The following is a 22,799-nucleotide window of genomic DNA, read 5'->3' as shown; positions in this document are numbered from 1 at the left end:
AGTGGGGGTGGGTGGAGGAGAGAGGGAGAAAGATCAACAAAGACTTTTAACTTGTTAAAACAAAGTTTCCTTGGTTTCAGCAGGGGAGGAAGGAAGGGAGGAAGGAAACAAGAATAAACAGCTTCAAGAATTTTAATAGTGATAATTAAGTATAGTAACGATGAATTGTTTGGAGGCTTAGTGTAACCTTATCCGCGGCGCTCCCAAGTTCCTACTTGTTTGATTTGATCCACTCAACCTTGGGTTATTTTTGAGGGCAGTTTCGGTGTTTCAGGAAAGGGAAGGGGAGCAGTGAATGGCGCTTGGATCTGCAAGGACATGAAACAAAGGGAAGTGGGGCTAGTGTGAAGTTCGGTGAGGGGCCACCATATCTCAAGAGGCCTTGCAAGCAGAAGATCCCACAGGTTCAACCTCTGGCACAGCCAGATTTCTTTTTTTAGTTGATGAAAAGGTCTATGGTAGTAAGGGTCACCAACGTGAGTGCCTTTTAGACAAATTCATGGAGAATATATGAACATAAGAAAAGGTCTCCTGGATCAGGCCAATGGCCCATCTAGTACAGCATCCTGTTGTCACAGGGGCCAACCACAGCACATAGTTAACCTATGGAACTCTCTTCCACAGGAGGCTGTGATGGCAAACCAACTTGAATGGCTTGAAATGGGGATTGGACATATGCATGGAGGGGAAGGCTATCAGTAGCTACTAGCTATGATGGCTGTTTTCTGCCTTTACATTAATGCTTCCAAATGCTGGCAGGGGTGGCAACATGAATAAACTATTGGGGGGGTGCCATTGGTAAGCCCTGCCCCGCATAATTGATCACAAGACGCGGCATACTCCCCCCATTTGAATGGTGATACCCATCAACTGGGGGGGGGCAGCCCCCTCAAATATTTTATGGGGAGGGCTGAAGGGACCTTGGAGCCTAGGAGTTGGCTCCTATGGTTGCTGGAAACCACAGGAGGGGTCCTTGTGCTCAGGTCCTGCTTGTGTGTTTCCCATTAGGGCTTCTGGCTAAGCAGGCTCTCTGTACTTCTCCATCATCTCAGTTCAAGGGCGAAGGAATGGGTTGTGGAGCTGTGCTGCTGAGGGGCGTGGCCTGGGAGAGGGGGTGAGTTCTGAGGAGCAATGAGAGAGGCCTGTGGGGCCTCATTTGCCCTTAAGTTTCCCAATTCCTGCCATATCCCGTTCCAGCGTACTTAACCAGTCTGCCTTTCACGCATAGCTGCCAACCGTCCCTTATTTGGTGGGAAACTCCCTTATCCCAGTGCCGTGTCCTGCTGCTGTCCCTTATTGATGATGTCCCTTAAATTTCCTGGGTTTCAAAGGAAGCAGCTCCTCTCCCTCCCTCCTTGCCGGCCAGGGAGGAGGGAGGCTCCAACTGTGTTGCTTGGCTGTGTTGCTCACCCAATAAGGAGTCTAAGAATGACTAGGGGGTGGAGTTTGCATGCCTTGTGCCAATCAAATCGGCCGCGTTGCCTGGGGACTCGCTTTTGCTCAGCGCTTCCCAGCGGAGAGGTGACAGTGGTTTTCCTTGCTGCATCCCTTTTGCTGGGTTGATGCGCTGTGGGAACCACCGCTTGAGGCTTCGTTTGGCTGCTGGCTGGGCTCTCTGCCTTTGGCTCGGAGGGGCTCAGAAGCTGAACATACCTGTGCTGGGAAAATCCCTTATTTTGGCTGCTGATCCCTTATTTTCGAGGCTGCTGGTCCCTTATTTTCAAATCTGTAAGTTGACAGCTATGCTTTCACCTGTGTTGTCTTCTGGGAGAATTGAGCCAACTTCCTTGATCCAGCAAGCCATCCTATCAAGTGCTCCCAAGAACAACCCCCTAACTCCATGCTTCCCAGTTGCTGTTGCCATTTTCCATTTGTCCCTTAACCTCTCTGTCACCCTTCCCGCTTGGGGACTGATTTCTCTGGAGCAAATAGCGCATCCGTCTCCACCTTCCAGCCCCGGCCTGCGTGAGGAACCTTCTCCATTTTTGCTCCAGGTGGGTTGTGTAACCAGTAGTGGGATTTGCTTGCTTGTGTGGCTTCACAAAGAGGGCAACATGTACATTGACCCCTAGAAAGGGCATGGCAGGACTTTAAAGAATGATAAGGATTTGGTTTTGAAATGAAAGCTTTTTTGTGTGCCAGCGTATTTTGTGTTTTGAGTGAGCAGCAACTTGGGTTTCAGAGTCTTTGCAAATAAGATGCCTATCTTCTAGGAAATAACCCTTGTCTTTTCTCTTACTTTTGCTTCTAGATCTTTCAGATTCCACCTTGTCGTACACTGAAACAGAGGCTACAAACTCGCCCAATGTCACCCCTGGAGAATTTTCAGGTTAGCAGATTTTTCAGTGCATTGAAATCAAGGGACTCTTTGGGGCAACTTTGTCAGACTCAGTGTTAGAAACTGACTCTCTCTTGGGAAATATAATCCAGGAAGTTGAAATGCTCATTTGAATATGGGAAATGAAGGGGTGATGGTTGTGTATATCAAAGGGACCTTTCCCAGGGCTTCGTAGCCTCAGAATTTTATCCAAGATATGTGGTAATGGTTTTGCTTGCCATGGAATAGAAAGAGAAAATTAAGGCATAGGTGTGGTACACACCTAAAAGTAGTGTAGGAGGCTCCATGAATTGCAGTTATTGGGGGGGGGGGGTCAGGATCTCTTAATATGGGTTTGAACTCCATCACTAAACCTCTGGCCCCAGGGCTCCCTATGGAATGTTGCGGCACTTTAAATGGTTTAAAAGCAGTTTACTCTTGCAGTGTAGGCCAGTGTCCGTGAACCTGTGGCCCTCCAGCTGTTGCTGGGCCATTTGCATTATTTCTGACCATTGGCCATCCTATAGAATCACAGAATTGTAGAGTTGGAAGGGATCCCAAGGTTCATCTAGTCTGACCCTCTGCAGTACAGAAATCTCAATTAGATCATACATGGCAGATGGTTGTCCAGCCTCTGCTTAAAAACCTCCAAGGAGGTCTTCCTCCTTCCACTGCCTTACAAGAGAGTCTGTTCCACTGTCGAACAGTTCTTAGCATCAGAAATTTTTTCCTGATGTTTAGAGAATCTCCTTTATTGTAACTTGAAGACCTTGGTTTGGGTCCTAGCCTTCGGAGCAGGAGAAAACAAGCTTGCTCCATTCTCCATGTGACAGCCCTTTAGATATTTGAAGACTGCTATCGTTATCTCCCTCAGTCTACTCATTTTCAGGCTAAACATGCCCAACTCCCTCAGTGGTTCCTCATAAGGCTTAGTTTCCAGACCCTTGATCATCTTGGTCACCCACCTCTGCACACGTTCCAGATTGTCCATATCCTTTTAAAATTGTAGTGCCCAGAACTGGACTCAGTACTCCAAGTGAAGTCTGACCAAGGCAGACCAGAGCCAAGACTACGACTTTCCTTAATCTGGACACTATGCATCTGTTGATGCAACCCAGAATAGCATTAGCTTTTTCCGCTGCTGCATCACACTGCTGGCACATGTTACGGTTGTGGTCCACTAAGATCCCTAGATCCTTTTCATAAGTACTATTGGCAATCCAGGTGTCCCCCATCTTATATTTGTGCAGCTGGTTCTAATCACACCTGGAAGGCCACAGAGTTGCTAATATGGGTATTTACTGGGGGTGGGGCAGTTAATCTAGAGTTGAGAATCCTTTATCTACCCAGTTTTGTTTCATAATCAGTGCATGCCCTCTAAGTATCTCTGCAAATGGAGCTTTGTTTGTATGTTTCCATTTATCTGATTATCTGTTTCTTCAAAAAAAATTGTCATAAATATTGGGAACTAATCTTGGCTCGAATTTTAAAGTGGAAATGATCTAGTTTTCCATGGAGCACGATGGAGTTCTGTGTTGCTGTAACAAAAAAAATGTCCCTGCCATGTGAATTGCTGTTATATTTTCCTAATTTGGTGTCAGTTGGAAGTTTCTCTTGCACCATATTGCTGGCTTGGGGAAAAGAAGAAAGAGAACGTGCGGTCGCTGGGACAGTCTGTCTGCTCCATCGGGCAACCGGTTGTTCCCATTGCAAATGATCTCTCCTGTTTTGCAGGACTTGGTTTGCCCAAGGGAAACTTGGATAATCAAGTTCTCATACTCCTCTTGCTATTTGTTGTGGAACTCCAAGTTTCACGTTTTAATTAGTCCTGGCTACTGCTTTTGAAAATGTGCTTCATACATTGCCCACTCTTTCAATTTCTCATAGTTTTTTGAGCCAACAGCAAGCCATAAACAAGTTTGCTGAGACCAGGAAGTATAGTATTTCTTGGTTGCCTTCCTAATGTGGTAGGGTGGGAGTTTGCCTTCTTCCAGCCCGATGCCCTGCAGATGTTTTAGGCTACAACTCCTTGTATCCCTGACAGTTGTCTGTGCTGGGTGGGACTCATGGCAGCTGCAGACCAAAGTATATGGAGGGCACCAAGCTGAGGGAGCATGATTTAGAGACCTGTTTCGAAAGAAGCAAAGGAAAATAGGATGGCCATGGTGGCATGGTTGTAATCAGACCAGATTGACAATAGTGGGCTTTTTGGAAGACTCCCATCATTTTCTTCTGAAGATTTGTTTATTCAGAAATGCGCACATCCTGCTTTCTCTCAAGGCAGGCAGAAAAAAGACGATAATCACATCCGAGTAGTTGACAAATGGCAGTCCTTATGGCCAGGTTTTACTCACTGGCCATGGACCTTCTCCTGGCTACTGTGGCTTGTTGTTGTCGAATACCCAACTGGTTTAATTTTGGTTTGGTTTGATTTAATGTTTGTGTTCTGCTTTTCCAACAACAAGTGTTGAGCTTGCAACAACCACGGTGGCATTAAAAGAGCAACAAGCAGGGCAATCACTATGATATTAAACACAGTAGCATGTAAGTAAAGCAAACGACAGCGTCAAATTGCTCAAAGCAATTAACACAATTCAATGAACCCCATAGCTGGGGTTGAAAATTTTGACTTCTTCTCCATCTTCTTTTTGAAACATGCAAGGAACCTTGACCCGGGACAGTAGTGACTTGAAGATGCTTTGCAGAGTTGGGCATGAAGGTGGCAAATGTCCTCTCCTCAAATGCTGCTGGTGTTGTTGTGGCTGTTTCAGCTGTGTCCCCTCAGAGCTGTGGTTGAGTAACTGACATCTTGTTGCTCTTGAAGCAGATTTGGCTAGACTTGAGACTTCCAATTGCCGCTTTGTAACCTGCTAGATCAAGGGACGCGGGTGGCGCTGTGGGTTAAACCACAGAGCCTAGGACTTGCCGATCAGAAGGTCGGCAGTTTGAATCCCCACGATGGGGTGAGCTCCCGTTGCTTGGTCCCTGCTCCTGCCAACCTAGCAGTTCGAAAGCACGTCAAAGTGCAAGTAGATAAATAGGTACCGCTCCGGCGGGAAGGTAAACGGCGTTTCCGTGCGCTGCTCTGGTTCGCCAGAAGCGGCTTAGTCATGCTGGCCACATGACCCGGAAGCTGTACGCCGGCTCCCTTGGCCAGTAAAGCGAGATGAGCGCCTTAACCCCAGAGTTGGCCACGACTGGACCTAATGGTCAGGCGTCCCTTTACCTTTACCCTATTAGATCAGCAGCTCCCAAACTTTTTGGGGCCACCACCCCCTTGGTTCCCTGCTCTACCCTATAAAAAAAGCTTTCAAAATAGTGGTTTGCACAATTCACTAAGGAAGATAACAACACAATGAAATGCAAAGCAGTAACAAATAATTGCACATTTATTCGAAGTCCAATTAACTATTTAGTATGCTTAACGAGGCCAGCAAAATTAATAACTTGATCCAATGCTATTTCAAAGTCTGATGGTCATTTGTACATCCAGAGCCCCCCTGCCACCTCCTTGCCTCTTAGTGCCCTGCTAGGTAATCCCTGCCTCGGGGGGGGGGGTGCCACCCAATTTGGGCATCACTATGTTAGAGCAAAAGGTCTCAGCCATCCATGCTGTGGGGTGGAGCTGTCTTCCTGACCACCAGTGTCACCATTACTTACCTGGGCTAGGCAGGGTGGCACTGAGACACCGCAGTACTGACCTCCTTGGCACCATCTAAGTCTGGAGCCGCATTGCCAGCGTCAGGAAAGTGCCTCTGCCCTACCACACCCACCTTGCTGCTGGCAGAGTTTGAGGCCTATTCTGGACACGGAAAAAACCTGAAGATGGAACCGACTAAGGTTTCACTTGCGCGGTTCCCTCATGATTCAGCAGTATAGGATACGACAGCCATCTTCAAATACCCTAAAGGACTATCATGTAGAAGATGGAGCAAGCTTGTTTTCTGCTGCTACAGAGGGATTCAAATGACCACAAAGGAGATTCTGAATAAACCTTGGAAGAACTTTCTGAGGGTAAGAGCTGTTTGACAGTGGAACGGATTCCGTGAGAAAATGGTGGACGCTCCTCCATTGGAAGTTTTAAAGTAGAGGTTGAATAGTCATCTGCTAGGGATTCTTTAGCTGCGATTCCTGCACTGCAGGGGGTTGGACTAGATGACCCTTGGGTCCTTTCCTATTCTATGATTCTGTCAGGAAACAACCCAGGAAATCCAGGGTTTTCCTCTGCCCTCTTTGTCCTCTTGGTGCTAAATCCGAGAGTGGGGAGGAAGTGTTGGGAGAGCATGGACGAATTTGATTCTGACATGCAGGAATTTGAGATATTTCTCCAGCCCCACAACCCAGGAAGGAGAGCTGGCATTTGGATTGGGGCTTGGCCTATATTGGCTTGTGACTCAGATGTGGAACTTCAGTAAATATAGCTTCTGACCACCGGGCCAAAGGCTCGCATATGAATTTTCAGCATGAAAACTTCGGAGCTTTCAGTTCTAAAATAATGTCTTGGAGTGATCCATTTCCACATACAGCCCCCTCTTTAAATAAACCGCAGATGAAAACACACAATAGCTGTGAGCTTCCAGGGGGAAGGTGGCGGATTAGATTCTGTGGTATCTGAGCCCTGCGTTGTTGACGGGAGAAGAAAGCGGGTTTAAACTTTTCTTTGGGAACAAAATAACGATCACTTTGTGACCAAGATTGTAGTGTAACTGGATATTCCCATCTCCTACTGTGGAATTTCAAGTGGCGCAACTCTTCATAAGAGTGTAATGTGGGCTATTTATCTTTTCCCCAGTGGGGAGGATTACATATATATAGGATAAGAGACAAGCTGAAGTTAACCCTGAGCATGCCATACTTGAGCAACGTCAGTGGAGTTCAGCCTCTGGCAGGAGTGACTGGCCTGGTGTGGCCCCATGTATGCCCCTTTAAGAACTTGGGATACAAGCCCTGTGGGATCAGGCTAGTGGCCCATCTAGTCCAGCATCCTGTTCTCACAGTGGCTGACCAGAAGCCCAAAAAGGAAGCCCACAGGCAGAATCTGAGCCCAAGACCCCTCTCCCCTCCTGTGTTTTCCAGCAACTGGTATTCATAAACATTTCTGCCTCTGACTGTTGGAGGCAGAGCAATAGCCATCGTGGCTAGTAGCCCCAATGATAGCCCCTTAGGCATTCATGAAGCAAGGAAAAAGGCATCATGAAATCCAATGAATTTATTTATTTAGTTGGAGCGTCTCCACCCCCATCGTTCTGCCCGGACACTGAGGTCTAGTGCCGAGGGCCTTCTGGTGGTTCCCTCACTGCGAGAAGCCAAGTTACAGGGAACCAGGCAGAGGGCCTTCTCGGTAGTGGCACCCGCCCTGTGGAACGCCCTCCCGCCAGATGTCAAAGAGAAGAACAACTACCGGACTTTTAGAAGACATCTGAAGGCAGCCCTGTTTAGGGAAGCTTTTAATGTTTAACAGACTACTGTATTTTAATACTTTGTTGGAAGCCGCCCAGAGTGGCTGGGGAAACCCAGCCAGATGAGCGGGGTATAAATAATAAATTATTGTTATTATTAGTTGTTGGTTGCATTTATAATTCCACCTTTTCTCCCAGGAGCTCCGCTCCCTCCTCATTTAATCCCTGCAACAACCCAACGAGGTAGATTAGGTTGAGAGGCAGTGACCTTGGGGGTCACGCCCAGTGAGCTTCTTGGCATGGTGGGGATTTGAACCCCGATCCTCTGTGTCCTAGTCTTGACACTCCCAACTACTGGCTTTCAGGCGGGGCAGGTGCTAGCAGGTCCTTCATCCAAGCACTGGTTTGAGTTCAGCAAGGTCATGTACATCCAAACCAGATTGAGGGAGAGAGGAACCTTTTCCAGCCTGAGAGATGCATACTCTTCTGGGCATACTTCAGGCGTGGAGAAATCACATGCCAGTGGGTGGGGGGAGTGGCAAAGTGGGTGGGGCTATGGATGTAAATTTTCTCCTGCAGGACACATTCAAGCCCGGGGAAAAGCAATCAAGGATGGTGTCATACAAGGCTGGGGAGGGTGTGTGGCCCCCAAAGAGTTCTGAGGGCCAGATGCAATGGCATTGAGGGCCACATTCAGACCCTGGGCCCGAGGTTCCATTCCAAAGAACATGCCCTATTATTTAGATTTCTGGCCTGTCCTCTATTGCAGCCTTTCTCAACCTGTGGGTCCCCAGATGTTGAACTACAACTCCCATCACCCCTAGCTAGCAAGGCCAGAGCTCAGGGATGATGGGAGTTGTAGTCCAACAACAACTGGGGACCCACTGGTTAAGAACCACTGCTCTATTGGTTCAGGCAGCTCACAGCAATAGCACGAATATGAAAATGATTGAAACAGGAACTGTACAAAACCAGAGCACAGCGCTGCAGCAGAATGACCACCAACCCAGTTGCTGGAAACCACAGGAGGGGATAGGACTCTTATTCTTAGATGCCGCCTGAAGGTTCCCCACAGGCATCTGGTTGGCTACTGGGAGATCAGGATGCTGGACTAGATGGGCTGTTGGTGTGATCCAGCAGGGCTGTTCTTGTGTTAATCCATGTGCAGCAGGCCCCCTCCTGTCGACCCCTTCCGAAAGCCTGGTCAGATAAATAAATACAGTCGTACTTCTGCTTATGTATCCCTTTGGATATTTAAACTTCGGGTTGCGAACGTGGCAAACCTGGAAGTGTATACTTCTGGGTTTCGCCGTGCGCGCATGCGCAGAAGGGCACCTCCGGTTACGAACTTTTTAGGATACAGCCGGGCCTCCAAAACAGATCCTGCCTGTAACCAGAGGTACCACTGTATGTCTTTAACTAGTGTTGAAGGTTGAATAACAGCTGTGCCAGCCTCATAAGAGGGAGAGAGCTCGTTTCATAGATGTTCCAATGGATGGGATGCTTTTAAAGTACTTCTCTTTCCTCTTGGTTTTAATGTATCTCTGTGGGGTTTATTGTCCGTTGATGTTTGGTTGTAATGTGAGTCGCTTTGGGTGGCAAAGCAGAACTGACAAATTTAATAAATAAGTTAAATCAATCAATCATGTAGAAGCCCCTGTCTCAAAAGGAGAAGTCCCCTAATGATGACACAATATGAAAGGGCCTTTATGAGAGGAGGAAGGAGGCCTCTTTGTTACAAGCGGTTGCATCTCTGCCCTATGCTTATTTAAAGGGTGTATATTTCCCTCCTTGGGCTTCCCCTTCATTTCATGTTATTTGGCCTTTCTATCTCTGCATACCCTTTTACAATCAGGCTAAAAAGTCTTCTTGACAAGGTAACGTGTCCGTTGCCAAAAAGTAGTACTTAGAAGCAAAAAAAAAAAAAAAAAAAAAAAAAAAAGGCATGGTGCTGGGGGAAGAGGGAAGAGTAAGCAAAGAAAGTAGCTGGGGATACTTCGTTCAGATGTTTTTATATTAAACATTTTTCCCTCTATGGACCTATTTTGCCGATGGGAAATAAAAGGGCATTTCTTTTCCAGTACGCTTCCAAAAAAAGTAAAAATTCTTTGCCCCTTGTGGGCGCTTTCCCCATATGGCCCGAACGATTCCATAAACCTTTTTGGATGAAAATCGCAGAGCGACAGCATGACTGAGCAATTTTGTTGCTTTATAAAAAATAATAATAAAGGAGGGGGAGAATCTCCTTCCCCTTCCCTCCAAGAATACATTCCTTCCCTTTGTTTTCACAAAACGTTTAACCCTCTTTGGAGCTCCGGGCAAAAGTGACTTCTCAGGCCTCCAAAGTCTTTTCTCTCTGATGAGAAAAAAATTCAACCAAGGCAGTGGGGAAAAGTGTTAATTTCCAAGAGGGTTGCTGTTTTTATTCTTGCGGTTCAAAACAAAAACAAAAATCTGTTATTGTGGTGTAAGCTTTCCCAGAATCCTGAAAAGTGTGGAGCCAGAAGAATATAAGATGTTCCTGATGGACCAGGCCAGTGGCCCATCTAGTCCAGCATCCTGTTCTCACAGTGGCCAACCAGATACCTGTAGGAAACCTGCAATCAGGACCCAAGCACTAGAGTGCTCTCCCCTCCTGCGGTTCCAGCAACTGGTATTCGGAAGCATTGTTGCCTCTGATTGTGGAGGCAGAGCATAGCCATCGCGGCAAGTAGTCAATAGTCCACCTCTCCTCCATGATCAGACGATGTTTGCACACTTCTCAAGCAAGAACAACAAAAGATTGTCTGGGCCACAGGTGGGCTTACCTGCGGCCTTCAAGATGTTGGAGGACAGCAGCTCCCATCAACCCAGAGCATTGGCCATGCTGTGTGGGATTGATGATGATGATGATGATAATAATGTTGTTATTGTTTAGTCATTTAGTCGTGTCTGACTCTTCGTGACCCCATGGACCAGAGCACGCCAGGCACTCCTGTCTTCCACTGCTTCCCGCAGTTTGGTCAAACTCATGCGGGTAGCTTCGAAAACACTATCCAACCATCTCGTCCTCTGTCGTCCCCTTCTCCTTGTGCCTTCCATCTTTCCCAACATCAGGGTCTTTTCCAGGGAGTCTTCTCTTCTCATGAGGTGGCCAAAATATTGGAGCCTCAGCTTCACGATCTGTCCTTCAAGTAAGCACTCAGGGCTGATTTCCTTCAGAATGGATAGGTTTGATCTTCTTGCAGTCCATGGGACTCTCAAGATGATGATGATGATGATGATAATAGTAACAACAACAACAACAATAATTTATTATTTATACCCCGCCCATCTGGCTGAGTTTCCCCAACCACTCTGGGCGGCTCCCAACCGAGTGTTAAAAACAAAACAGCATTAAATATTAAAAACTTCCCTAAACAGGGCTGCCTTCAGATGTCTTTTAAAGATAAGATAGCTGCTTACTTCCTTCACATCTGAAGGGAGGGCGTTCCACAGGGCGGGCGCCACTACTGAGAAGGCCCTCTGCCTGGTTCCCCGTAACCTCACTTCTCGCAGTGAGGGAACAGCCAGAAGGCCCTCGGCGCTGGATCTCAGTGTCCGGAGCTGCCGTCCCATCAACAATGAAGAGCTAGTCTAGAGCAAAAAGCTAAATGTGACTTGCCCTCGAATAGCCTTCTCTTGGCTGTGTGTCCTCCAGGCACCAGGTTGGGGAAGGTAGACCTAGGAGGTAGAGCCGCTACTGGACCCTCTCTTAGATGTTGTTCTTGTGCTCCAAGCTCCACTGATGAGGCAGGGGGCTTTGAAACGTACCCTAAGAACCTTACAAGAGCCCTGCTGGATCAGGCCCATCCGGAGGGCACCAGATTTGGGGGCTGGGGGGAGTGCATTGGTGAATTGGACCAGCAGGGGAGGGGCTGCCACCACCCACAATAGTAGAACATGCTTTTGCTTATGAAGTGGACCAATCTCCTGTCAGAGAGGTGGTTTATAAAAGTGGTCAGTTGGGAAGATGAATTTGCCTGGAACCACATTGGTTTGCTTTTTGGGGTGGGGGAGAATGATGGTGATGATGGCAACAGTCTGTTTCTACACTGATTTTTTTGTCTGAAGGCTCTCCAAGCAGTAAGGGCTGCAGCTCATGGCTCCAGCATCTGTTTTGCATGCAGAAGGACCTCTGCCACCTTCAGGTAGATCTGGGAATTACCCCTTGTCTGAAACTCGACAGAGCTGATAACCAATGGGCTCAGCTGATTCAGGATAGCGCCGCTTCCGCTGACCCCGCAATCCCAAAGCCAGTGAACTGTATCTTAAAACCTCAGCATAAGCCAATCAGCAGTCAAATCCACGCTAGCTGGCAAGATCCCCGCACAGGAGGGCTAGAAGAGGCCCTTTGCCAAGATAGTGTGTTAAAAGGTGCTTCATTAATCATGGATCCCACGTCCTTGAGGACTAGAAGCCTGAGCAGACTATGAGAAATACTAAAAAACACACTCAAAAAACCCTAATAGAATAAAAGGTGCCCTCCCAGGCCAACTCCCTACCCCATGCTTTTAGGCAAGTAAAGGCACAGAGCAGGGCTGGGGAACGTTCCTTTCTGGCCAGCCTTCCAAGGGCCACATGCAAGCTAGTAGTGAGTGGAGCCAGAGGCTAAAGTGCTTGGAGCAGACGATAGAACCAGAGACTTCCAATCTCAGAGTTGTGGGTTCGAGCCCCATGTTGGGTGAAAGAGTCCTGCATCACAAGGGGTTGAACTTGATGAGCTTTGAGGTCCCTTCCAATTCTACAACTCTGTGTTTCTGTTATTCTACTTCTGTGATTGTACACACCGTCACACCTCTCTTCTCCATCCGGACAACCAAGAGGCAATATGGGAGCTGAAGGATGTACAGTGGTACCTCGGGTTAAGTACTTAATTCGTTCTGGAGGTCTGTTCTTAACCTGAAGCACCACTTTAGCTAATGAGGCCTCCTGTTGCTGCTGCGCCGCCGAAGCACAATTTCTGTTCTTATCTTGAAGCAAAGTTCTTAACCTGAAGCACAATTTCTGGGTTAGCGGAGTGTGTAACCTGAAGCGTATGTAACCCGAGGTACCACTGTATATCCTGCTAGGATAAAACACTCAGGGTGAAAAGTGGGGTCACAGTGAGGGGGTGTCATGACGAAAGTTCCAAGGGCCAGATAGAAAGGCATGGGGGCCACATTCCGTTCCTGCATCTGAGGTCCCTCCACCCTTGTCCTAGGGGTATATACGCGTTTGCTGGTCCAAGTTTGTTTTCTTTTATCGTGCTTAAGAACCAGGTCAGTAATATAGGAGAAACTCTTGAGTTCTTCTGGAGACCTGTGGAGAGAAGTTATTTAGAGTTACAGTAACTCTCCCCCCCCCCCATTCCGCCCCATCCCTCTGCCGCTTTGATGAGGGGGAGGCGTTTATAAGCCTTCCCTCCAAACTCTGTGACCAAGGTTTTTCCACGGAAATAACTTATTAAACGCACGGCTCTCATTGAAGCGATTGAAGTCTGCCCGCTTGGTATTCATCAAAGGTGCCTCCTCTTCCTGGAGGTGCCAAATCCAAACTCAGCAATTTGCGTTTTTGGAGAAAGCTCGGGTCTCAGGAGGGGGGGAGGGGGGCCCCTGGTTGGAGAGTCAGAGATGGCGGAAGAATACCTTTAAAAAAAAAAAGGCAGAAAATCAAAACCCTCCCAAAACAAACTGAAGGGAGAGAACTTCAGAGAAACACCCATAATTTCAAAGAATTTCTGGCGGTTGAATCCTGCTGCCCTGGAACACTGGGCATTTGTGTCGATTCGGCTCTTGAGAATACAGCGTTGGCCGTTCCTGGTTCGGCTGCCGACAGCTTTGAACTTTTCAGGAACCTGGCCTGAGACTGTTCCGATTCTTTTCTCATCCCCCCTCCTCTCTAATTAGATGTAAAATCATAGAATTGGAAATCACAAGAGTTGGAAAAGGGCCCAAGGGTCATCTAGTCCAACCCCAGCAATGCAGGAATTGCAGCTAAGGAATCCTGAGAGAGTCCATTCCGCTGTTGGAACAGCTCTTGCCATCAGAAAGCTCTTCCTAAGGTTGAGTTGGAATCTCCTATCTTTCCATTTGAATTCGTTGTTTTGGGTCCTGCACTCTGGAGTAGCAGAAAACAAACTTGTTCCATACACCACATTACAGCCCTTCAGAGAGAAAGGGAACACAAAGAAGCTGAAAGGTTTGCAGTGAGAAAATTTGCATTACCAAGCTAGAAATGTGTTATGCAAATCTATAAAATGTACAGAGCAACCTGCTATTTGCATTTGCGGATTTATGGGGGTGGTCAGATTTGTTGTGGTAAAAGGAAGGGAAGAATATATAGATGGAGCGACACAGCCTTCAGCCAGACCCCGGGACACCCAGCCCACCATCAACCCTGCGTTTCCATTTGCTGTATTCACACACACACACTTCGTTATTTCAGTTTTTTAAATAAAGAATCAGAGAATGGCTCATCTGAAAAAAGGTATATACCTAAAGAGAGCATGAGAAGGAGGGAGGTCTGCTGAAACCTTTTCCAGATGAGGAAAAATTCCACTTCTGAGGGTGGTGGTTTGATGGATAGAAATGTGTCAAACTGATGTTTAGCTTTTGTGCCAGGACAAAAGTACTTTGCATAGAAAGCCTTTCTTAGACTCCATCCCCGCCCGCTTACAAATGTCTGGATCTGAATGGCCATAGCAATCTCTTGTTTGGGAAACAAGCATTTCTATGTGCCCATTGGTGATGCAAAGAAGATTTAAGTAGGACATACAGTACCATGACGTCTTACGCTTATTCCACTTGCGCAGTTAAAGGCTGCTTGAAATCCCACAACCAGCCAGTGCATGGAGATGGCTTTGCTCTCTCACCTCTTGCTGGGTTTGGGATGCTCCTCAAAATTTTGCATGGGTGTGGGCAGCCCAGTGCGATTTCGCAAGAGCATCCTAGGATTTCTGGAGCCGGTGTGCCAGTTCCGAAAGCCCCCAGATGTTTGCATGGGGTTTGGGTTACTAGGCCTTTGAGTATGCGCGTTTTTGTGAAACTGAAACACACACCCCCACGTAATATCGGGTCGTACTGTGCTAAGATGCTGTACTGTGCATTGCTTTCCTGGATTTGATTCAGAGGAAGGAATGCAGCCATTGTGGAAGTTATGAAGGAAGCTGCCTTAGACCAAGTCAGACGATTGGTCCATCTAGGTCAGTCTTCCCCACAACTATGAGACTCTTAATCTCAGGCTTGTGGGTTTGAACCCCATGTTGGGCAAAAAGGTTACTGCGTTACAGGGTGGCTGGACTAGATGACTCTAAAATTCTACGATTCTTGTGCCCTCCAGATGTTTGGACTGCACCTCCCAATATCCCTTCCCATTGGCCATGCTGGCTGGTGCTGATGGGATTTGGAGGAATGCGATGCATTGGCCACCTCAATCGAGCTCAAGGGGGCTGTTTGCCTTCCACGACTTTCGCCATGCCTCCTGTTGTCTTGGCTGGGTTTGCCACTTGGACTTTGAAGCAAGGACTTTGAAGTCCGTGGCATTTTGACACACCCGGGTATTAGAAGTGGCGGTGTGTGCCAAGCCAGGCCCAAGATCGGGAGGCAGATGGTTCATGCCTAATTTGCATCAAGGAGAAGACAGTTTGGGATGATGTCGGCACAGTGGCTGGCTGTAGTCTTTCCTGTGGCTCTTTGTTCTTAGCTGGTTTGACAACCAATGGGACCCTGCCTCTGAAGGCCCAGAGGCTAGGCTTGTGTTCAGATCTTGAGCCTTATTCAGCCAAGAACCATCTGTCCACCTGTCTTGGATCCACACTCCCCTTGGCATCTCTTGAGCGATGGCAGCCTTTCTTATTTACCCATAGCTTACCCAGATACGTAGAATGTAGACTTGCATTTTCATCGCTCTTCAGAGTTGCTTTTAATTATTATTTTATATATATATATATATATATATATATATATATATATATATATATGTGCATATTTTTCTTCTTACAAAATTCTACACACATAAATGTTTTAAATTGTTGCTTTAAACTGCCTTTGCTGATAATATTATTGCTTTATTCTTTTTGTAAACCACTTTCATGTTTTCTTTTCTTTAAACAATCAAACAGTGTATAAATTTTATGAAAAATAAATCAAAACCTTAAACATGGCACACATGCACTTGCCCCATGGCATCCTGCCAAGTGGTCTGAGGGCACATACATTGGGTTGCGTTGCACACTTGCCTCCCTGGCACACAGTTGAATGCAGCCTTCACCAACCTGGTAGCCTCTGGATGTTATGCACCTCAGCTTTATTGAATCTCCAAGAGGAGAAAGCCATAAGTGTGAGCCAGGCCACTGTTTGCACCCCTCTAACGCATCTCACTTGAAAGCAAAGCTTTTGTTGCTGGGGGCAGTTTTGATTCCACTGATGAAAGGGATGTGCAAGGGAGTCACTCCCTCCATTGGCAAGCTTACCTTGGTGCACACCTGGGGCTCTTAAGTTAGGAGTAGAACTCTACATCTTTATGCAGAAAATGGTGGAAGCTGCAGATGAGCAAAAGGGAGGGTTGTGCCCAGAAAAGCATGGGTGGAAACTCCTGGTGTTAGGAACATAAGAAGCTGCCCTCTGCTTGGGTCCCATCTGCACTTTACATCATACCACTTGAAACAGCCATGGCTTCCCCCAAGGAATCCTGGGAACTGTACTTGGTTAGGGGTGTGGAGAGCTGTTAGGAGAGCCCCTCACCAAGCCACGATTCCCAGAGTGGTTTAGCAATCGATCCTCCTTCTGGGAATTTTAGCTCCGGGAGAGGACTAAGTCGCCTAACAAACCCTTAGCAAATTACAGCTCCTGGGATTCTTTGGTGGAAGACACCATGGTTTAATGTGGTATAATAATGCTTTAAGTGTCTAGTGTGGACAGAGGCACCAGTCAGACCATGGATCCCTGTAGTTGCTGTTGTCAGTTTTGACCAGCAGCAACTCTCCAGGGTTTTTAGTTCTTAGTCTTTCCCAACCCTACCTGGAGATACTGTGTGGGGTGAAATCTGAGACCTTTTGCATGCAAGGCTGATGCCCACCCCCCTGAGCTACGCACCTTCACCCTGTTGGTTAGAGTTTCATGCCCAGGAGAAGTCTGAAGATGCTTTCCAATGAGATTCTATGATAGCTGGTGGAAGAAGTTCATCATCCCCCCCCCAAACTCTCTCCATAGCAAAAAAAGGTTAAGAGACCAACCACTTCCTACAGGCTTTGCTTTCAAACTTGGACAGGCTGAGGAAGTGCATTCTGAAATCTGAAAAGTGTTTTATGAATCCGCTGGGAATGCAAAGCGGGGCGGGGGGGGGAGGATAGCAGTCACTAGCCCCCTTTTCAATAGAAGAGGGCTCTGTATTCTGCTGACTGCCAAACATTTATGGGATTGGCCCAGTGCCGGCCAATTGGCCAGCTCCGGCAGGCTGTGTCCTTCCGCTTTCTTGCTTTTGGAAGTAATTTGTGTTTTCAAAATAATAAATAAAGTGAACCTTGTTTTACAGTTGGGAAATGCTGTTGGCTGTAGCTTGCCTTTCCGCCTCAGAGCAGGGTGTGTTTTCCCCTTTCGGTTTGCTTTTTTATTTAGCAAACGCCATTGTTGTGGAAAATGTTGGGGGCAATGGGCTCACTGTTTTCCAGGAATGGTTTCCAAGACTCGGATCTTCCTTATCCCCGGGTGACAGCACATGCAATTTCTGGATCCCCATGCCACCATGCCCATGATATGGTTGGGGCGAGAGCTGCCCTTAGAGCTAGGAACCTAGAGAGCTGCCTTATATCGAGGCAGGCCATTGGTCCATCTAGCTGAATAAAGTCCATGCTGACTGGAAGCAGACTTTCAGATGAAATGGATCCCAGCGTACCAGAAGATGCTTGGTACTGACCTGAGGACTTCTTCATACAAAGCACCTAGCACAATATTGTCTACAGCAGAAGTAGCCAACATTGCACCCTCCAGATATTGTTGGACTACAACTCCCATCAGCCTTAGCCAGCATGGTCAGGGATGATGGGAGTTGTAGTCCAATAAGAACTGGAGGGCACCCCATTAGCTGGCCGGCATTAACTTTGGTGGGTTCAGGCAAGTAGTATTCCCAGCCCTGCCTGGAGGTTCCAAAAGGTTTCTGCATGCAAAAGTATGGATGGTCCTTCCCCCAGAGTTGGATGGATGTCATTCTCAACAAAGGTCTCTTAGATAAGGCATGAGGAATGTTTGCCTACCTTATGCTTCTCTCCAGACTTTGATGTCTCGGTGTCTTCCCTTCTTGCTCTTCTCCACTGGTGTCCCCTCGCCCCTTGTTTCCTGTTTGTGGACCACTGGTAGCTCACGGACAACAGTGAAAGCACTGTTAAGCACCACTGTTGTTATGGGTATCGCGACACAAATGGCACTTGTCTGAAAACAGTCACAGTATTTTCCTTGGAAACACTGATTAAGCATTCCCTGTTAAGACACCCCCAATTTTACATCCCAGATAGGCTGTATAGAATAAGGTTACCAGACATCCCTGTTTCCTGGGGACAGTCCCCAGATTTACAAATCAGTCCCCTGACAAAATCCTATCATTCCTATTGAAATTGAAAAGTGTCCCCGGATTCATTGAAAAAAATCTGGTAACCGTAGTATAGAATTGCAAAAATGAAAAGGGGAAATCAAAAAACACTCAGCTTTCTTCTGATTACAGTACTTGGGGTCTCGTCATCATATTTGTACCCCACCTATCTGACTGTGTTGCCCAATCCACTTAGGGTCATGTGTCCTTTGCCAGTGAGTGCAGGGGTTAAGTGAAAGGAAACTGTGGATCAGGCTGGGAAGTGGACATCCAGCAAAGTTGGAAGTTTCAGAAAGGACTACTTCCTGCAACACATAGTTATAAACTACGGCATTCACTCCCAAAGGAGGCAGTGAGAGGGCCAGCAACTTGGGTGGCTTTCAAAGAGGATTAGACAAATCCATTGAGGAGAAGGTTATCGATGGCTACTAGCCATGAAGACTATGCTGTGCTGCCAGTGCTTAAAATCAGGAATGCTTCTGAATACCAGCTGATGGGAAGAGCAGGAGGGGAGAGTGCTCTTGTGCTCAAGTGCTGCTTGTAGGTTTGCCATAATGGGCATCTGGAAGGCCACTACAAGAACAGGATGATGGACTAGATCCAGCAGGCACATCTTCTGTTCTTCAGTCTTGTGAGAGGTGCTGAGTAGTGGGAGTTATGGGTAGAGCAGCACTTGACAGTCCTACTGCCTTGGGGAGCCTCCAACTAGAGCTACGAAGAAATCGTCAAACTTTTGCTTGTGAGGTTTTAATGCAGGGGTTGGCAACCTGCGGCCCATTGGCCCACTGGGGTCGTTTAAACGGCCCATGAGCTGCCCCCGAGCTGAGCCGCCCACTTGGCGAGTCCCTGTGCGCTGCGCTAAAGTGGTGCAGCGTGGAGCAGGGACTCTCTTCCACAGCGCCGGACATCGCGTCTGCACAGACGCATTCCGCCCACAAAGTGATCTCTGCAGGAGTGAACCGGCCCAGGCGAGGTAAACCTTGCTGACCCCTGTTTTAATGTGACCTTTGCACATGTAGGAACAAGAAGCATGTTCTTTTCAGTAATTAGAAAACTCAGAAGAGGACAGTGGAGGTGCTTTTCTGGAATTCTGCAACAAGTGCATTTGCATGGGTCTTGGAAGTGCAGAATCCTTCGCATCAATGCCTTCCAGCTGTTCGGGTTTATTTTCCAAGACCCCCATTCTAAGTGTGTCCCCCCTCCCATGTCTCTCTCAGCCTTCTCCCTGTCACCAAAGGCCAACCTCAACAGAGGTATGCGAAAGTACTTGGCTTGTTTATTGGTAGAAACATTTCATGCAATTCCTCTGGATACTCCCCCCCCCCTTTATATATATATAAAAGTTTTCAGATTGTTGCAGCCACACATACTTGAGAATGCCCTTAGTGTTTTCCATTTCAGCGCCACCGATATGAATCTGGTGATCTGAAATTGGATTCAGCTGTGCTTGGAACAGCCAAGGCTCCTTCTTGAATGCAAAGCAATCTGGGCAGAGGTGCCTGGCGCTCGACTGGCTAGATTTGTGCAAGAGCCTCCGTGGCTTGAGAGAGCTGCTCCTTCTTGCTTCCAAGACGTAGGGCTTCTATGTTCTTAGGAGTTGTTCCTTGTGAAGGCTATCTTGGGTTGTGGGTTCACAAACTGGCCTTCCGCAAATCACTGTTATGCAGGCGACAAATCTGGTGCTCGCCAGGCAGTTTTGGACTACAACTCTCATCACCCCTGGCCATTGGCTGTGCTGGCAGGGGCTGATGGGAATTGTAGTTCAGCAACATCAGGAAAGGCGCCAGGTTGGTGAAATCTGGGTTAGCCACTCACATCTCTTCTCAGGGAAGTTGAGATTATCCCAAAGGAGGTGGCTTTGGCGGCAGATACCGAAAGATTTATGAGTGTCTAAGAAAACATAGGGATCCATTTTGAAATTATCCAGCATTATTTTTTGTTAGCTGGCCAGTCTCTGGACTGAAACCCTTTCCAAACTCCTTGCGTCTTTGCTCCCCCACCCCATGATAGAGCCCCAGGATGTGGTCTGAAGGCTTATGAAGCCACCACCTTGGTGAAGCTAAGCAGGTCTGGGCCTGGTCAGTGGCTGGATGGGCAACCCCATGGGCTCACCCCCCCCCCCCGGGTTTCTTGACATTTGATAGGTGGGTGATAAATGTACAAAGTAAAATAATGTTATTGGCCAGAATGTTCTGACTTCCTGGTGACTCCTATCATCAAGTTGTTGGTTATTTTTCCCCTACCCCAACCAGATGCCACAACTGGGAGCCATTAGCTCTAAGAAATGTGACTCAGACTGTTACGTGCCCTCTGCCGTTCTTCCTGGTTCTTGTTCCTAATGGATTGGTGCAAAGTCATAAGTACAGTGGTACCTCGGGTTAAGAACTTAATTCGTTCTGGAGGTCCGTTCCTAACCTGAAACTGTTCTTAACCTGAGGCACCACTTTAGCTAATGGGGCCTCCCGCTGCCGCCGCACTATTTCTGTTCTCATCCTGAAGCAAAGTTCTTAACCTGAGGTACTGTTTCTGGGTTAGCGGAGTCTGTAACCTGAAGCGTCTGTAACCTGAAGCGTCTGTAACCCAAGGTACCACTGTACATGAGAAGAGCCTGCTGGACCTGGCCAGTGGCCCGTCTAGTCCAGTATCCTGTTCTCACAGCGGCCAACCAGATGTCTGTGTGAAACTCGCAAGCAGGACCTGAGCACAAGAGCTCTTTCCCCTCCTGGCGTTTCCAGCAACTGGGATTCAGAAGCATTGCTGCCTCTGACTCTGAAGGCAAAGCATAGCCATATTGTTGTTGGCAGCCATTGATAGTCTTGTCCTCCATGAATTTGCCTACTCCTTTTTTAAAGCCATCTAAGCTGGTGGCCATCCCTGCCTCCTGTGGGAGAGAGTTCCATAGTTTAATGATCTTTTTCCTGCCCTGGATTGTCCAACATTTAGCTTCATTGGATTCTCATGAGCTGTAATGTTGTGTAATGTAATGAAACGTTAGGAGAGAGGGACAAAATTTTTCTGGGCCCGCTTTCGCCATACCAGGTATAATTTTGTAAACTTGTGTTATGTCGTTTCTTCCTACCTTTTTCTCTAAAGTAAAAAAGTCCCAAATGCTGCAAACTTTCCTCATAGGATAGTCTCTCCATCCTCTTGATCAATTCGGTTGTCCTTTTCTCTCAGGTATAGGAGGCAGCCGGTATTGGCAAGACCTTCTGCTCCTCCGGTGGCAGCCATTTTGTGTTCTGGGGCTCTGGAGGGAGGGAGTTGAGTCCTATAGCTGTGTTGCTGCTCATGTTCTTAAATATGCTGACGCTGAGCCCTCTCTTCTTCTTAAGTGAGGATAATTGTGCCAAGACCGCCGGAAAAGAGCTTGCAGATTGGGATATTTCTTTTCACAGGGCCGGAGTGGCAAATTCTGCATCGTTCTAGCCCACTCAACTTTTGTCAAAGTCGGCCCAGAATTATTTAAAGCCCGGATCTTTCTTCTTCCCCCACCCTCCCGCCAACCCTGCAAACCCCCGTCAGCCCTGCGTTCTTTCCATCCCCCCCCCCACTTATTTAGGCATGCTGCGAAGAATGCACAATTAAAAACAGCTGGTTATGAAAATGAGTTTTCCCCTCGAAGGCAGGAGCAAAACTCTGCGCGCAGAGAGGGGCCTGGCGGAGTTGGAATTGGCATTTGTTTCTGCTGCTGCATGTTCCTCGCTTGTTCCTTAATGCTGCCCGGCGGCCTTTTTCGGTGCTCCTAGCCTCCCCAGCTCTCTGCTCCTGGGTCTGTTGCTTTTGAAATGCTCACTGTTTTCATGCGCTCTCCACCCCTCCCTCCCCTCCGCGAGTGCCTTTCCCCCATTCACATTAATGTAAACACATGTTGCCTGGGGCGTAACGTGAATTCCCAAAGCGGTATTTTGCGCGCACTGGAATCTTTTGTGGATTTCGGCACCGCATTTGCATATACAAGCAGCCATCCTGGCTTCATAAAAGAAAGAAAAAGTAGAAAACGAGGCAGCGTTTCAGCAACCTTGCAGCAGTTGTAAATTGATTGGTAGGGAGGAGATGGCTATGAATCCATCAGCGGGAGATTCCAGCTATCTAGAAATCGATGGTGATGTAATACTTGGAGGAGGATGTGCGTTTCTATATTTCATTATCTCTAATCGAGCTTCGTTCATTCAGAAGAGGATTACCTGTCTCATGTTTTTGGCTGTGCATTTGATAACGTGAACTGTCTGTGGGTCTTTCCATTTCCCTGTTGCACATCATAAACATTGGGCGTATATTGGTGGGGCTGGAATATAGCCAGCCCCCCAGCATCTCTGTGTCCAAAGATTTGGTTCATATTTTTAACGGGAAATCTGTAAGGTCCAGGGTGCGTTATTTGTATGTTGGCATGCTGAGTTGGTGTTTGTATGCTCTCCCCCCACCCCAAGTCTGGCACCTCCATCAACAACCCTCATTTCCATGGCTGGAAGAATATCTGAAATATTTAGAAGTGGCACCAGATT

The 22,799-nt window shown here is 47.5% G+C and overlaps 1 protein-coding gene and 1 long non-coding RNA gene across 2 annotated transcripts in view; one reads left to right on the top strand and one right to left on the bottom strand.

The window, feature by feature from the left end:
* Window positions 1-22,799, top strand: part of SMAD6 (SMAD family member 6) — a 55,685-nt gene that overhangs the window by 13,666 nt on the left and 19,220 nt on the right. The window contains exon 3 of the mRNA XM_080982177.1: window positions 2,252-2,329. Within this exon, the coding sequence (XP_080838303.1) occupies window positions 2,252-2,329 (78 nt within the window). The remainder of the gene's footprint in view (window positions 1-2,251; window positions 2,330-22,799) is intronic.
* On the bottom strand, window positions 2,341-21,781 carry LOC308463672. The gene is made up of 3 exons (XR_013979671.1): window positions 17,966-21,781; window positions 10,524-13,361; window positions 2,341-8,916 (listed from the first exon to the last, which is right to left on the bottom strand). It is a non-coding gene; the product is annotated as an uncharacterized lncRNA (long non-coding RNA).

The sequence above is a fragment of the Podarcis pityusensis genome (assembly GCF_964106645.2).
Source record: "Podarcis pityusensis genome assembly, chromosome: 14".
NCBI lineage: Eukaryota > Metazoa > Chordata > Lepidosauria > Squamata > Lacertidae > Podarcis > Podarcis pityusensis.
Note: the sequence above shows the minus strand (reverse complement) of the source record. Positions and strands in the feature narration are given on the sequence as shown.